The 17,919-nt window shown below is 32.9% G+C and overlaps 1 protein-coding gene across 1 annotated transcript; it reads left to right on the forward strand.

The window, feature by feature from the left end:
- Positions 1 to 13,155: 13,155 nt before the first annotated feature.
- Positions 13,156 to 16,161, forward strand: LOC111373932 (probable stress-associated endoplasmic reticulum protein). The gene is made up of 3 exons (XM_022996527.1): positions 13,156 to 13,320; positions 14,325 to 14,481; positions 15,864 to 16,161. Exons 1-3 carry the CDS (start codon positions 13,318 to 13,320, stop codon positions 15,908 to 15,910), a joined length of 207 nt encoding a protein of 68 aa, XP_022852295.1. The 5' UTR covers positions 13,156 to 13,317; the 3' UTR covers positions 15,911 to 16,161.
- Positions 16,162 to 17,919: the final 1,758 nt, after the last annotated feature.

Below are 17,919 nucleotides of genomic sequence, written 5' to 3' on the forward strand. Positions count from 1 at the left end.
TGTACCAAATTAAATATCCACCACGGTACTGAACTTGTCCAGATGTCTCAAAACTGGTTCTATGCTTTCCTGCAATATGTACAATTGGGATCTCTTCCGTCCTTTCAGTACAACCCGAACACCTCTTCGAACCTTCAAAACTCCACCTCCACCAGAGAATTTATACAGTTTTGCATCCAGAGTACTTAGCTAGATGAGATTCCTCTTTAGATCTGGAACATATCGAACTTGGCCAAGTGTTCTGACCGTCTCATCCTATAACCGCAATCTGACTCGACCGATTCCAGCAATACGATAAGACTCGTTGTTTCCCATTACAACTCCACCTTGCGGAATTGCATCATATGTCTTAAATTAATTCCTATCAAAACACATATGGTGCGAACATGCCGAATCAAGAATCCACTCATCGTCATGCTTAGATTCCACGTAAGAAACCACAGTCAACATCACATCTCCGCCATCTAAAAAATCCTCGATCACATTAGTCTCATTCGAATTCCGTGATTGCCCCCTATGATTTGGAGCTAAATCACCTTTAGCCTGCAACTTCTCACAATCCTTCTTCAAGCTTCTACTTTGAGTGCAATACATCATAGACATCGTCTATAGTCAACGTATCCCGACTGTACAATATGGTGTCCTGAAACGAAGCATAAGAGCCTGGCAGCGAATATAATAGGATCAAGGCCAGATCTTCTTCATCATATTTAATCTCCAATGTCTCCAAATCTGCGACAATTTCCTTGAATACGGTAATATGGTCTCCAACGATCCTCCTTCCGCCATGTGATGAGAATACAACTTCTGCTTTAAAGCTAGTTTGCTAGTAAGACTCTTGGTCATGCACAACTGCTCCAGTTTCAACCACAAAGCAGCAATCATTTTCTCCTTCAAGACATCGTGCAGAATATTGTTGGATAGATGAAAATGAATCAATGACAAAGCCTTCCAATCCTTTTGTATTTCTCCTCCATTTTCCAATTAGCTGGCATCTTCTCAAAACCCAGCAACGGATCGTCCAAATCCAACCGCGCCAAAATAGCCCTCATCTTTACTTGCCACAACGAAAATCTTGTATTGCAATCCAGCAGCGGAATATCAAACTTCATGGCAACCATCTCTGAAAAACTTCAACCAATCCACAGAAGACCCAAGCTCTGATACCACTTGTTGAGACCGACAAGTTGTAAAGAATGAAGTTAATGACGCGATATAAAGTTAATATGGATTGCAACAATATAATAATATATATTAAGGCTTAAAGTAAAGAAGAAATAGCGTTAAACGCAGATGCAAGATGTATTATTAATTGACAATGTGGAGAGAATACAACACACAACAATAAAAGGTTCAACTAAACTGAAAGATGAGACATATATTTATACCACACGAGTCAAGCCCTAAAAGAGTCCAAGAAAAGCAAGAAAATTAGGTTAAATATGTAAACAAGAAAAATCCACCCACACACGTGAAGACAATCACGCCACTTTCCTTTTTCTTTTTCTTGTTTCCTTATCTTGGATACTCCTTGATTTTTTTCCAAGATCAAGTCAATCGCGCAATCTCCAAGATTCGCATCCCTAATTTGGGCCATCCAACTAGACATTATGATAATATTTGATTCAACAATTTTAATAAATATATAATACATGTCAAATGAGAGTGCATGAAGTTTGTTATTTGCTTTTGGACAAATTTAAAAGTAGTTATGCAAATATATTCTATATCATCTTCTTACATCATTTCAATATGATATCCATTACAACGAATATCTTTAAAATTAAGTAAATTTCTCCTGGATTTGCCATAATAAAGTGTATCGTCAATATGCCGAAGTTTTCAACAATATTTGATGGTTTGATATCGCATAAATAAAAAATAATGATAAATCCAAAAAGAAAAATCTTGAAAAATAGGATGCGCAGTGCATAAACTAAACAAATATTTTGACAATTCATCTTGAGTTTGTAATGATTGCTATTTTAGCAACTACACAATAAAATAAAATAAATACAATCAATTTTCGAAGAATATGATTAAATATTATATTATCCTATAACAATCAATTAAGTAGTCGTTGTCAACATGACATGGATTATATATTTTCATTCGTGGATTAATACTAATTCAAAATAATATATTTTTCAAAACATGTGTTACTTTGGGAGCACATTATATTTTACTTTTATTTTGTCAAGAGAAATACATCAATACTCTTTTGAAATATTGAAAATTATAGTTCATACTTTTTAGGAGCAAGTAATATTTTTCAAAAATATTAATTATAATATTCTGCTATTTCAAAAATAATAACAAACTATTTGTGTTAGACAGATCTACAATAAATATTTTTTGAAATATTTATTATAATATTGTGTTATTTCAAGAGCAACAAAATAATAAATTATCAATTCAAAATATATAAAAAAATATTTAAAAATGTTTAATCAGGTAAAGACAAAAAGAGTGTTTAATAATCATCATAAACGTATATATCTTTACAAACATGAAAAAATTAAAGCAAATAATACATGAATTGGTTTGAGTTCATTAATCGTGAAGTTGATTAAAGAAGTGATATATTAACTTGCGTAATTTGGTTTCATTGTTAATTTACACAACAGGATATGCATACAAGAATTAATATTAATTGTGCAAAGAGGACAATTATGACGACGCCCAACCGATGAATTGGTTTCATCATTAAATCATTCATTTGTTATGTACAACATAAATTGAAAAAGTGAATTAAATAATAAAATGTATAGACATGCATTAGTACAAGAGGAAATGGTGGCAGATAGCCACGAAAAAGAGCCATTTTTTCAAAATAGCCGTTGACTACTCTTTAAAAAAAATTGAAAAATTTGTAAAAACCTTAAAAACAATGAAAAGCCAATATTACCCCCAACACAAATCACTCACACTGACGTCTAAGAAAGAAGGGGAAGAAATAGCAATGAAATCGATGACTTTTTCTTGGAAGGAGACCGACCGGTCACCATTAGAGGCGAAGAAGATAATTTTTGCTTTTTTTTTTTCACCCATTAATCTTTGAACTTGGATGTTGAAGGTTTATTTTGTTGAAAATAGCGGTAGAAATCTTTGTAGATTATGTGAAGTTACTAAAAATGACATTTTTCGAGATGTTTTTGGACCGCAGAAGAGGAGCTGCTGGTTCTGGACCGTCTGGAAAACAGACGACACTGCCATCTTTCCTAGACGGACTGACGGCCCAGTGTTCGGGCCGTTTGGGAGACAGACGGCCGAATAAATAATTTAAATATACAAAAATAAATAATGAACATTTAAATAATAAATAAATGATTATTTAAATGATAAATAAAAATTGTAAATAAAATAAATTTTTAACATTTAAAATAAATAATTAAGTATTTAAGTTTACTTGTTCAATAAATAATTAAAATAATCAATAAATATAAATAATTAAATCAAATAATTTAAATGAACATTTTAAATAATACATAAACAATGTAAATAACCAAAAAATATAAATATTCAAAATAATTGATTTAAATAAGTAATTAAAAATAAATAATCAAAATTAGTAATTAAATATTAAATAAACAATTTCAATCAAACAATAATCATAATTTAAACAACTAATAAATATAAATAATCAAAGTAAGTAATTAAAATTGAGATAAACAATTGAAATAAATATCTAACATTCAAAATAAATAATTAAATACTCAATTTATAATTAAAATAAATATGAAATAAAACAAATAATTACATATTTATGTTTAAATGTTCAAGAAATGATTTATTGAAAATAATTAAATAAATAGTTACAATAAATAATTAAAATTAAACATTCAATAAACAATTAAAATAAATGTTAAATAAACAAATAAACAATTTAAATAAATAATTTAAACAAACAGTTGAAATAAATAATGAACATTTAAATAAAAATAAATAATTTAAATAACTAAAAAATATAAATATTCAAAATAATTTATTTAAATAAGTAATTAAATATAAATAATCAAAATTAGTAATTCAATATAATATAAACAATTTCACTCAAACAATAATTAAAATTTAAATAATAAACAAATAAAAATAATCAAAGTAAGTGATTAAAATTTAGATAAACAATTGAAATAAATATCTAACTTTTAAAATAAATAATTAAATATTCAATTAATAATTAAAATGAATATTGAATAAACAACTAAAAAAATAAAACAAATAATTAAATATTCAGGTTTAAATCTTTAATAAATAATTTAAATAAACAAATCAAAATAATTGAATAAACAATAATAATAAATAATTAAAATTAAGCATTCAATAAACGATTAAAATAAATGTGAAATAAACAAATGAAATAAATATCTAAAATTTGAAATAAATTATTAAATAATTAAGTTTAAATGTTCAAAAAATAATTTAAATAACCAATAAATAAACAATTGAAACAAATTAAATAAATAATAAAAAATTAAAATAAATTATGAAATAAATAATTTTAAAAAAATTATTTTTCGCTTTTTATAATTTGTTGTCTAATTTTTAATTCATTTTGTTTATTTTCTGTTATTTTATGTGTATATTACTTACAATTCGATTAGTTAAATTTTGTGATATTATGCTTTATCCATTTTCAATTAACAATGTTCTAACATTTGAAATTTTGCAGGATGGATTATCATTTGGACGCCGCCTTGAGACAGGTTATTGGCGAAGTTACGTCGAACTGTAACTTTGTCAATTTCATAGCAGTGTTGAATTCATTAGACGAGGAGCACGTAGAGATATTACATCAATTCTGCCTATTGCCCCTGTATTCGCTGCGCTCTGTATAATTTTCTTGACGGTTGATCGATTCATTACTATGTCGACTGTTTAAGCCAGTTGACAGAGATGCTTTCCACTTTGATCTTGGGGTAAAGTTGCTACATTTTCCATATTCGAGTTTGCCCTCATCACTGGATTGAGATGTACGGGCGAAGAGGCAGAGAGGGCCAGTATTTCGACAGAGGAGAGGCTGCTGAATAATTATTTTAATGGGCACACGACAGTAACACTGGCGCAGTTAGGAGATGCATTCAGGGGATGCGACCAGATGTCTGACAAGTTGAAGTTGGGGATGGTGTTTATACTTGAGAGCGTACTGAGGTGTCATCACAAGAAGACGTCGATTGACGTTTTTCATTTGCAAGTTGTTGATGACATCAACACGTTCAACAGCTATCCATGGGGGCAGAGATGCTTTGTTGATACATTACGCATCTTCAGGAGGGGGTATTCGATGCCTAGAGGAGATAGGCCGGAGCGTAAGTACGATGTAGCTGGCATGTCGTTAGCTTTACAAGTAAATGTTTAACATAATGAGTTAATCTATTTTTTATTAAATTGTACATATAATAATCATAATTGTTGCAGACCTGGCTGGTCGATATGCGAGGAGAGGGGACACATGCATCCTTCGGATTCACCGTTAGCAAGCACAAGACAAGCCCATTGCAAAACAGTTATCGGCTATCATCAACGATCTTGAGGTACGTATTATACATTTACGTTTCTATTGTATGTCATTTTCGAAATCTCGATACGTGGTCAGTAATTCGATGAAATGTCAATATGTTAGCTTGAAATCCTTACTAAGCTGACATCATCGATCGAGGAGGAGGAGGAGGATCAGACTTATATCCGTGATTTGTTGACAGATCGTGCTACTCAAGAGAGGCCTGAGTCCATCGTGGATCAGGACGTGGTATGTTAATTGAATATAATCTATTGATTATTATTATAATTTTTTTTAAGTTATTCATTTGTAATGCTTATTTTTTAGGGGTGCCGTCGATTATCACCTCCGTTGAGGGTGTCACATTCCCCGAGGATGTCGCCTCCGCCGAGGGTGTTACCTCTCTACATGAGATCACCGTCTTCTGCGTTCGGACACCTCCCACGTGGATTTGCTGCACGTAGTCAGAGTGCTTCAATCGATGATATGTTCCGACTTATGATGGATATCAGAGGCGACGTAGCTAACTTACGACATAATGTCGGGATGGTACAAGTCGGTTTAGGAGACCTTCATGTTGAGGTCGTAGCGATACGGGACGACATAGCAAGCCTGCATGGGACTTGCAAGTATCAGGGAGGGACAGGCGACTATCGGGAGGGAGGGGGTGGCGAAGGGACAGGCGGCTATCAGGATGGAGGGGGTGACAGAGAGGCCGGTGGTTATCAGGTCCTAAGGGGTCAAATGGGGGGTGTTGACTTGTCTTGGGCATCGAATGACGCATTAGCTTCATTTCACGGTGGCCCAATGGAGATGGAGATGGAAAATCAGGCCCCAATGGAGATGGAGGTGGAGAGGGTACCGGAGAAGGAGGTCGTGAGGGTGTCGTAGGAGGGGGTAGTTGAGGCGGAGGTCGGGAGGGTGTCGGAAGAGGGGGTACCCGAGGCGGAGAGGGTACCATCTTGGACGCCAGACTCGTCGAACGTAATTTTTGTGTCGGAGGGAACGAATGAGGTGGTTTCGATGGTAGGTGAGGGGGTACTGGAGATCGAGAGGGTGTCGCATGCTGTTGACGTGCCGGAGCTGGTGGTCGATAAGAGGCCGAAGGTGCCATCAAAGTACGTCATTTCTTCGTTTACCGCTGAGGTGAAGAGGAGGAGGTTCGTCGACGGCACGCACCCCAATTTATTTAGGGAGGTAGACCACGCTAAGTGGAAAGCATTCGAGACGGAGTGAATATCAATTAGGCACGAGTAAGTATTGTATTATTCGTTAAGGATTAGTACATTACGCAGACGTTGACACATCTATACTGCTTTTAACAATTTATTTTCTTATTTTTTCAGAGCCAACCGCATGATTGCTCATAAGACGATATCGGACGCTTACAAGTGGTTTCACGACATCACCACTTCGGGGGCTTAGCTCGCCAATGATATAAGTGAAGTAATAATATTGTTATTTATTATGTATACATATTTTTGAATTTTGAATTTATGAAATTAAATAATTCCTTTTTAATTAGTGTTTTCTGATGCAGGACATTGACTTCACTATGGATTTGTTACGAGATCAAGCTGAAAGACATTCAAGATCGTTCAACATTCCTGGTCGACTCATATTGAACACCAAGTTCATACGTGCTGTTGACATTGAGTACCAGACGCTCCAAACTATAGGTAGCGAGTACACGGTGTCTACATACACATGGAGTGGGTCGTAGGGATGTGGCCGAGTGTCGGGGGAAGCCATGGGAGGGTTGTACGCATCTGTACATCCCCCTGTGTGTGAATCATCATTACATTGTAGTGGAGATTGTATTCGCCGACTTGACTATGTATGTGTACGACCCCAATCATTCATGCCTGACACAAGGTCAGCTCGAGCAAAATCTGAAGTCGGTGTCTGTGATCGTCCCCATGCTGGCTCCACGAGCGAACATTGTTGTATAGGACAGACTGACCACCATGCGGGACACGACGACGGCGAGGCAGCAAATATCGTAAGTGTTTGTTATTTTATTTTTTTAATTTACAACTTACGTTCTAGTTGGACGGTGATGTGCTAATACAATATTTTGTAATTGTATGAGTGATTGCGGCATGTTCACCATCAAGTACATAGAATTTTTGAATGTAGTGCAGAAGGTTGATGCAATCAACCAGGCGTGGATACAAAATTAGAGAAATAAATTAGCAGGTGATTTATTTGAATTTAATAGTGATCTGTAGATATTGAAACCGTATTTTTTTTAAAATAATTGTACATATTGTAACATTTAAATATTATATATTTCATTCATTCATTTGTAATTATGAAATAATTGTAAAATGTATATTATTTTTCTAATATTTAATTTTTATTTTGTAATTTATATATTTATTTAAATGTTTCATGACGTATTTATAATGTTTGGGTATATTGTGGAGAACACACTGTGTTTTAAAAAAAATTTCGTATACTATGAAACTAATTAATGAAATATTGAAATAAAAAAATTAAATCTAATAAGTAACATACATAATTAACATTAAGAATATGTATAGATAATTAATATCAATGTTATAAATAATGTTACATAAATTTTAATCATACATCTGTTACGTTGTCATTCAGAGGGATCTGACTTGTACAAAATCTTCTGATATGTCCTGTTGCAACGCACCTACCACACTTACGAGGTTGGAGAAATTCTTCGGTCGATGGTATTCTAGACGTAAGTGTACGTCTAGGAGTGTGTGGACAGACTACGGTGGCAACAAGTTATTCAATGAGAAAATGTAATCGGGAACTTCCCAACAGGAAAGATGGTTTCAACATATGCTGCTCTTCAAAAATCAGTCGTGTAATAAACACTGCATAAGGTGTATGGTGAAATTCCTCTATACATAGCCACTGCCACTGCATGTGTGCATGGAAAACTCTCCAACTGAAACCGTTTACACGTGCACGTGCACGTGTTATCATTCAAGTCGACGATGTATTGGTGCACATCTCATGGAGAAGCGAAACTTATCCAGCTGTTCTACATATACCTTTTTCGCCACCTCTAGAGTCTTGAAGAGTTTATCTTCTTGAACCGTGGTTAGCACACTTGTACAACTTTGTGATTCCTCTCAACGATCATGAAACCACTATTACAGCTTGTCACGAATGTTCTCAAGCATTGCAAATTGGTAGCTCTTAATCCTTCTTGAATAAGGTATTGAGCGACTCTGCATTGTTCGACATCATCATGTTGTATCGACATCCTGGAAAATGTGATCGTACCCAATGTTCGATCCTCATCTCTGTCAAATACTCCCATGCATCATAGAATTTACTTTCTATTTCAACCATAAGCTTTTCAAACTATTGAAAACTGCAAGCCTCTGCAGCTCTCCTAAACAACGTAACGATGCCCTTGCCTTGATATTTGGTCTTTAGGTTTCCTGTATATAATACATACAATAACCATGATGTGCCTCGGGGAAGACTTCGACGATACTGTTAATTATTGACTGCTCTCAATCGATTACGAATGTAAGGTTCTCGACATCCACAATTACTTCCCTTAACTTCGTGAAAAACCAACGCCTCACCAGATCATTTTCTCTGTCGACTATACCGAATGAAAGATGGTAAATTTGGATGTTAGCGTCTTGACATGTTGCAATAATTAACTTGCCCCTGTATCTCGCCTTAAGGGTTCTACCGTCGACTAGGATTAGGGGTCGCATTGCATTTCGAAATCTTCGAACGCATTGTCCAATGGGCCATAAAGAAATACTTGAAACGATTTTCGTTATCCTTCTTAATAAAAAATGTCGATCCAGTATTCATTATGCCCATGTTATAGAAAGATCTGACCAATTTAAATAAACAATAATCATAATTTAAATAATTAAATAAACAATATTAAATAAACTGAAAAATTAACAATTGAGTTAAATAATTAATTAGACACTAAATAAACAGTCGATAAAAAATTAAATAAACAATTGAAATTAATGATTGAATTAAATAATTAGTTCGATATTAAGTAAACAATTGATTAAATAACTAATTAAACAGTTGAAATGAATAATAACATTTAAAATAAATATCAAATAAACATCTAAACAAAGAAATACCTAACCAATTTAGTATAATTCTCATCGGTCGAATCCATCAAGTCTTCCAACGCACATTATTTGGCCTTCTGATAACTCATGAGCATTCCGTACCCTCGACGAACGTCGTTAATGATGTCTGAAAGTCCGTAGATCGTTCGTGGGCCCTGAAACTTGTGCATTACATCTCAACCAATAAACCATGATCGGGTTTTCCTATGATTATTTCAACGAATACCCACTTTGCAAGTATGTTCTCATGCATAGTTACGAAGTACAAATACTTGTTCGTATCCATTTTCGTTGCTCCCAAACGTCAAAGGAAACTATCGTTAACACAGACAATTGTGTAAGTCGACTTGTTTGATTTCTTTATTTTAAACTCAAAATTGTGTTTCAAAACAATCCGGTGAACAGCTTCCTACAAATCTTTCTTCGTGTCAAACAGTTGCTCGACATACAAATTTTCATCATTGGGGACTATACACGAATAATTTGAGGATCATGCACTCGATCCAGCTTGTGAGCTCCCACTCGACTCATGTCTCAGATGAGATAAAGCAATCAAATTCTCATTTGAAAAGTCATTATCTATTTTGTTGTCTTGAACTACCGAGCAAATTTTGTGTGTAACAGTGAGATTATGGTGAGGAGTAACTGTCTCTGGAATAGCTACAACATCATCACAAACCATCTCCACTGTGTCCCAAAACTCATTTCATTAAAACTTTCATTTCATTTTCAGAAGTAACCATTATAGGTGGAATTGAAATGGATGTATGCTCGTCCATTAGAAATCCCAATTCCATGTCGTACTCAGAGGAATCGACTTTCAACAAGTTATGTATCTAACTATACATTTTTGCATATGATGTACTTGATGTTATTACAATTGCAGCATAACCATGTCTTTCACTTGTCCATTTCCACACCCATCGATCATTTTCATTCTTTTCAAATTCACTAAAGTAACAAATCGAGACAGCAGCTGATCCCATATCTGCATTAGGAAACGTCATTTATTAAAAAAATTGTAATTACGAGAATAAAAGGATGAAAAAATATGCTAGGCGAGACAAAAAGAAGGCCCGAACGCCTGTTAATCCGGCCCAGACTGTTTGGCCGACTGTTTGTCCGACTTTTCCATTTTACTGATTTTTACTGAACAGTTGAATTTTTTCCTCGTTTTTGCTAAAAAAAATTATACATCCGTTTAAAACTGTAATAATTTATTTTTCTAAAATTATAAGCTGAAGTAAGATTTAAAGATTCAAACAATGTACTAATTTAACTGAAATGAAATTAAAAATACGTATTTATACTTATCAATTTCGAGTGCCGGCTGTGAGTAATATTTTTTTGTTGAGTTTTTGATAATTTAGTGAGATTTCAATGTTTAAGCAAATGGAAAAAGAAATTCCTTTTTAACTATGTTGGAGAATCTAATAAGGAAGGTGATTTCGTTTTGAAATTTAAGTGGGAGTATTTGGATTTATTAATTTTTTGAAATAGGGTATTATTGTCTTTTGAACAAATGATATATTTTTGCAATTAGAAAATATAATAAGGGCAAAAATGACATTTATTCTTCAAAAGGCCCTTTCGGTGAATGACAAATTTTTTTTGATCAATGTCACAAAGTGGTTGTCTGACTTTGTGCTTTTGAAAAGTACCCCATTAGTACAAATGTTAAATTGAGAAAACAAAAAGTATAAGTGCAAGATGAATTGAAAGAGCAGGTCAGAATTCGACTACAAGTTTGCACCATTATGTTGCATAAGTATATAAGAAAAATTCATATATCATCCAATTAACTTTGGTATACGTGATAATAACTTATTATAAACAGAGTAAAAAATAGAATAATAAATAAAAGTCAATAGAATTGTGTGTATCATATTGAGAACCAAAGTTCCATATTTGTAGAAATGAATTATAGATACAATGATAATAAAAATTAGGACAACGAGGTATAATTGTCATTTGCTAATAGTTATATTATTTACTACATATTTTAATTTAAATCAAAGTCAATAAGTTATTTTAACCACATACTTGTATGATCAATACCTTTTCAAACACACATTTTTAAGGAAAAATTGCAGCAGAAGCTCCTAACCTTTCACATTTTTACAGACTTTACCATAATCTTCATTTTGTGCCATCCATAGTCTCAAGCCTTTAAAAAATATTCACTCGGGGTCTAAATGGATGAAAATAGTCCATTTGACCGTTAGCTGACCAAAAAGGTGGACTTTGACTATTTTTGACAAAATTGGAAGGGGTAAATAATAATTTTACAATTACCACATTAAATAAATAAATCAAAAATAAAAATAAAAATAAAAAGGGCTTATCTTTCCAGCCAACAGTCGAACAGTCAGCACACTTCCGTCACCACCACCGCCTCCTCGTCGACGACTAACCACCCACAGAATTTGTTGCCTCCTACCATTCCCCGCCCAAATCCACAATTTTGTCGGTAAACCACCATCACCACAATTGAACGATCAACACAGTCACCACCATAACACACAGTAGCCGCGTAAACTGCCACCACCACAATCAAACTAAAACCAACCACCAACATCAACCAAAACCAACAGCCAAAATTTATTTTGGTTGCTATACAACCCAACATTATATTTGAATGTTGACAATTATGAAACAGCTAAGGGACACAAAATGATTCAAAAATTGTAGGAAGTCATGAGAAATTAAGGTGATTTAAAATTCAACACAGGCAATACAAGATGCTTGTGTTCGATGAAGAAAATCTAAAGGATTGGGTGTTTAAGGTAGAAAAAGATTTGTCCAAGTTTTTCTCACGTCGGGCAAATTGTGAATTTGGATGGGTGAATGATGCTTGATTTGGACGATGGTTTTGATTTTCCATTTAATGGTAAAGAAGATGTTGGAGGTGGTGAGGGCGACGACTGCTGTGGGAAATAGTGCTTAGTCGTCGAGGAGGCGGTGGTGGTGTCGGCAGTGTGCAGGCACTGCTGTTGGCTGGGAAGAGAAGCCCTTTTTATTTTTTTATTTTTTTTTAAAATTTGGTTTATTTATTTAATGTGATAATTGTAAAATTACTATTTTACCCATTCTAATTTTGTCAAAATCAGTCAAAGTCCACTTTTTTTGTCAACTAATGATCAAATAGACGGTTTCCATCCATTTGGACTTCGCGTATATATTTTCGAAAGGTTTGAGATTGTGGATGGCATAAAATGAAGATTAGGGTAAAGTTTGCAAAAAAGTGAAAGATTAGGGACCGCTGTTGTAATTTTCCTCTCTTTTTTTAAATCAACTTTTATTAAATTTTGTTGAAAATCTGATATTAATCTTCAGGAATCAAATAAAACTTCAATAAGTTTGGATATTGCCCTTGTTTGAACCCCATTTTTCTACCAAAATACATTTTTCAACGGTGTTTTGATATCATTTCAATCACATATTTTTTAATAAAATAATATTATACACAAATTAAAAAATTTCTTATTTTTTACCCAAACATTTCCCATTAACATACTATTCAAAAATTTATTTTATCTTCCAAAATGGGGATCAAACAAGGGCATTATTATTATTTTTTTATTTGTTAAGAAGTTACTAGAATCCACAAACACTACAATTTATTTACGTAATTTTAGGAAAGAAGTATTGTCCAAGAACAAAAAACCGGTGTCTTTGGCATTTCCATCTGATCTGCAAATATTTTTCACAATCATGGTAAAATCTCGTCTATTCAGTTTTCATAAATTTAAAGGCGGATGAGCTTTTGAATCTCCGCTTTTTGTTTATTTTTATTTTTATTTTTGTGTCGCATTCGAATTTGATAGTGATTTGAGGATATTTACATTTTATATCCGAATTACATCTTTCTTTTAATCTGGGTGGATTGTTTTATCTGCCATTCGCTTGATGATACTCGGTTGACATTAGCATCGTAATTAACTAATTAAATTATTCATGAAACGCTTTTTAGTTTGCTGGATGAATCATATTTTACTTGAAAATTTGCTACTAGATGATTCGTTATCACATACGGTAAACGTGAATATTTAATTTTTTTCTTTGGGAATTACGTGACTAATGAAATTTTGGCACTATAGTCTGGTAGGTTAATTATTACATGCCTTTTGAGTTGAAAAAATTAGTAAAAGGTGATTATGAATTAGTTTTGGCCTATGATTTTGTAATGTAGTTGTCAATTTGACGAATTGATGAGTGGACAGTAGAAACTATCACATGTCAGATGTCCGGGAAGTGTTTATAGGTTTAAATTATAAAGATAGAAACCAGTGATGGATAAGTTGGTAATACTTGTCAATCCTCGAAATATATGGATAAAAAATGGCTTAAGCATTTATAAACCTTTCATCAATTGATCAAAATGGAAACACCATGTCTTCCCTTTTCCAATGTTTTTCAAGAATAAGAACATGTTCTTGTAATATCCCTCTCAAATTTTACAGTAATACACAGTAGTGACACATTTAATTTAAATGCTTTCATCTCATAATTCAACTGAGAACCATCTCTAGACACCTGAACCTTTGAGCAGTCTCTCGTCCTCTCTTTATGTTACTAAAGTGTTTTTTACATTTAGGTAATTTTACTTGGAAAACAATGAATTTAGATCTTCTGTAAATTATCTATATCTTGGTATCTTGAAATTTAGTTATCCTCCAGTTCTAAGTACTGAATTATTTTTTTATTCCTTGCATCTGCAGACAACCTCAAGGCGTCTTGCGGACAGGAAGGTAGAGAAGTTTGAAAAGAACATAAAGAAGAGGGGAGTGGGAATTGAAACAACTAAAAAGAAAGGCAATCCTTATCCTGTAGGTCCAATCGTGATTGGATTCTTCATATTTGTTGTCATTGGATCTTGTGAGTTGCTGCCATCTCTCATTCTTATCTAGAGTTTATTTCTAATCTTTGCTATGAGGATGATTAAGAGGCTTGCAGCCTTGCACACTTATCATCGCAGAAAGATCTATGTGGACAAATCTACACATGCAGACATGCATGTGTGCCATTTACCAATCATCCTTTTGATTTGAATATACTTTAATTTCCGAAACTTTTTCTAGGACATAGTTTACCATCAAGCTGACAAGCAGTGTTATCATTCTATGGAACGTAGGATTGTGGATGGAAAGAACGAGGTAAAAAAATGTTGGGCTTACGTGGAATTAACTATTTGAGGATGAGACTTTGTGCTTTAAGGATGCCACAGACCATACATGTGGTGATTCATTGTTTGTTGAGTGGATTTGCTGATAAAATCATTATCGGATTTTATTTTTTTTTCTAGTTTGTCAAGTTTTTTGGCCAAAATAAAATTTGCCCCCTGCTAAATTTATTATGTGTGGCCCATTCAGTCATCTTGGTAGTGTGCTTTTGCTAAAATGCCCTCTAGGCAATCTGGACAAAGTTGACGAGGAAGACTAGGGTTTCTAAATGGACTAGAAATCTCGTCACTTTGCCTAAGTTTGATGAGAATGCTTTGATGGCTCAAATTTCATGCAAAAAGGAGAGAGACTTTGGTAACACTTTGGAAGAGAGAATGTTATATTTGTCAAAAAAATTCAAAAAAATGGACATTATTTTGAAATCCCTGAAGTAGTGGAAAAAAATTCATTTTCACATTCTAAAAGTGTTGTATGGGAGAAAGTTCCTCAATCATCTATGTTTGGCCATTTGAAGATGCTGAAAATTTACAGAGTGAGAGCTCCTGCAAGTCTAGAGTTAGTCCATTCACTCGCCCAATTTTATGTCACTGAGATCTCTGTCAAATGGTCAGACAGATGCCAATATGCCATCAATTGGATGCAAACAAATTCCTTAAATTCGCTCTTAGAGTTTGAGAATCCAAGCAAGGTAAGTCAGCTAGCAATCCAAAGGGCAAAGAAAGGATAATCAGTTCCATGCCTATAGTCATTCATCTCTCTGCTCTTTCCCATTGGCTTGGTGGAGGAAATCGGGATTTGAAGTGTAAACCTATATACTAACTCCATTCTTCAGCAGAGCAAAACTAAGATTCCTAGAATTCAATTTATTGAAGTTTGTAGGTATCCACTAAACTAGTCCTTCTTTTTGCCCCATACGGATATAGGTTTTTAGGCTTTCTTCACATGATACTAAGTTTACTCAACTGCTAATATTTATTTCATTTTGTAGCAACGTCAATACAATAGCTTACAAGTTCTGTCCTTATGTTTCCTAACCCGATAGTTTACTTATTTATATTCAATTTTCTCTTTTGCCAGCTTTATTTCAAATAATCCGCACAGCAATGAGCGGAGGCTTGGCTTGAGTTTCGTATTAGCAGTGAGGTTGGATTTAGATGCTGATGTTACTTTCGTGTGACATAGTAAGCAACTGTAGGCTATTAGTGAAAATCCCTTGTGGATTAAATTTGATAGTTTGTCAATTATGAACTATCTTATTTACAATTTTTATTATAGAGAGTTTTAGCAATATTTGTAATATAACATTATATACGTATATTCTTGCACTCTTCTCGAATGTTTTGCTGTTCAATTTCTGTGCATACTGGCTTTTGTATATCTAGTGTTTTTTCCAATGGTGTGAACATTGGCCGGTAGGTCAGTTCGATCAATGAACAAACTGAGAAGATAATAAGTATTATTTTATTTTACTGTTATTATTATTATTTTATTTATTTATTTATTTTGTATTTTAGTTTTATTTCTTAATTCGAATTGAGAACCTCGACCTAGGATGACTATGACAATTATCCGATGGAGACAAATTTTTTTATGAATTTACAATGTCTGGTTTTATGGACTTTTAAAAATCTTTCCATGTTATGAGATATTAAAAACTTTGAAGCCACATAACGTGAAACACGAATGATTAAAATAATTATTTCACAGCACAGGAAGAATGCGAGTGAATGGGGATTGCTATAGTTGTTGATATGTGGAGTAATAAAATTGAAACAGTGAAATTTCTTTTTCTTCCCCTACCTTGAGTAAGGGTGTCAACGAGTTGGGTTGACTTGGCTTGGTCAAAAAAAGCTCGAGCTTTTTTAGCTCGAGTTGAGCCAAAGTTCGGCTGAAATTTGGAGGCTTGACTCGGGCTTTTGTTAGGACTTCACCGAGCTGAGCAGGGTCGTGAATTTTTTAATTCATTAAATTTTCGTATAAAGAAATCAAACAAGTTCTTTTTCTAGATTAAAATACAAAAAAAAAAAAATTCATATGGATATGAGAATATATGAATTAAAGAACAATTTTAAGTGTGTAAACATCCTGATATTCATTTGTACAATTAAAAATATTGGAATAGAAAATATTTTTTAAATTTCAACACATGAGATAACAAATAATATTGTATTAACTCCTATATAATAAAATTTAAAATTTATATCAATAAAATATAGCAAGAATATTAATGAATATGATAATAAATTATAAATATAGATAGTTGTAGCATAATTATGAATATTAATTATGTAAGCATATTTATATATAAATTATACTTTATTGATTTAAATTTTAAATTAAATATTAATGAAACAAAAAAAAAAATTGAAGGTTGTCAACGAGTCAAACCGAACTTGTGACATGGGCCATTTTCACAATTTACATGAGCTGGCCCAGCTCAAGCCAAGTCTTGAAATTTGGGCTTCGCCCCGAGCCAGTTCGAATTGTTTTCTCTACAAGTTCCTCGAGCTGATAGGCTATTTGCCAATCCGTAACCATGAGTAATGAAATTTCATAAATGTTTTTTCATATTTTCTTTACTTAATTATCCGAGGTGACTTATAATTTTTCTAAAAATATTTTTTTATTGAAATGAGTAATATAATTTTGTTGTTATTCGTTTCTAATGACGATTGTTTTAAATCATTTTGTCATGCAAGTAAATGAGTAATCGTTTAGAATAATTTCACATTGTATTGAAATAATAAATAATTAAATAAACTGAATAATGTGCTATAGCCTATACGCTATATGGACGTATAGTCTTAATTACTTTTATTTTTCCGAATTTTATTATCCAAATTTCCAATAAAATTCTTCAAATAAAAATTTACAAATATATTAAAGACTTTCATTATTCTATAAAAAACTGTAAAAGTCAGTAATTATTTAGAAGTTAAGAGTATATACAGTGGGTTAGAAATTAAGTACAAAACAACCCTCAAACATTGAATAAAAAGAACAAAGAACATAACCAACAAGTTAATTAAAAACAATTGAACTCTTTTCTCAACCTTATTTTAGTAGGAAAAAAAATTTGTCTTTAATTTATTTATTTACTTTTTTGTAATGACCCACAACATGTGATTGTAAA

This window comes from Olea europaea, unplaced genomic scaffold (assembly GCF_002742605.1).
Source record: "Olea europaea var. sylvestris unplaced genomic scaffold, O_europaea_v1 scaffold1181, whole genome shotgun sequence".
NCBI lineage: Eukaryota > Viridiplantae > Streptophyta > Magnoliopsida > Lamiales > Oleaceae > Olea > Olea europaea.

Excerpts from the sequence above, each read along its gene's own strand:
- LOC111373932 (XM_022996527.1), top strand. Across the intron at positions 14,482-15,863 it reads ATTTGTTGTCATTGGATCTT|CTTTATTTCAAATAATCCGC; the intron begins GTGAGTTGCTGC and ends CTCTTTTGCCAG.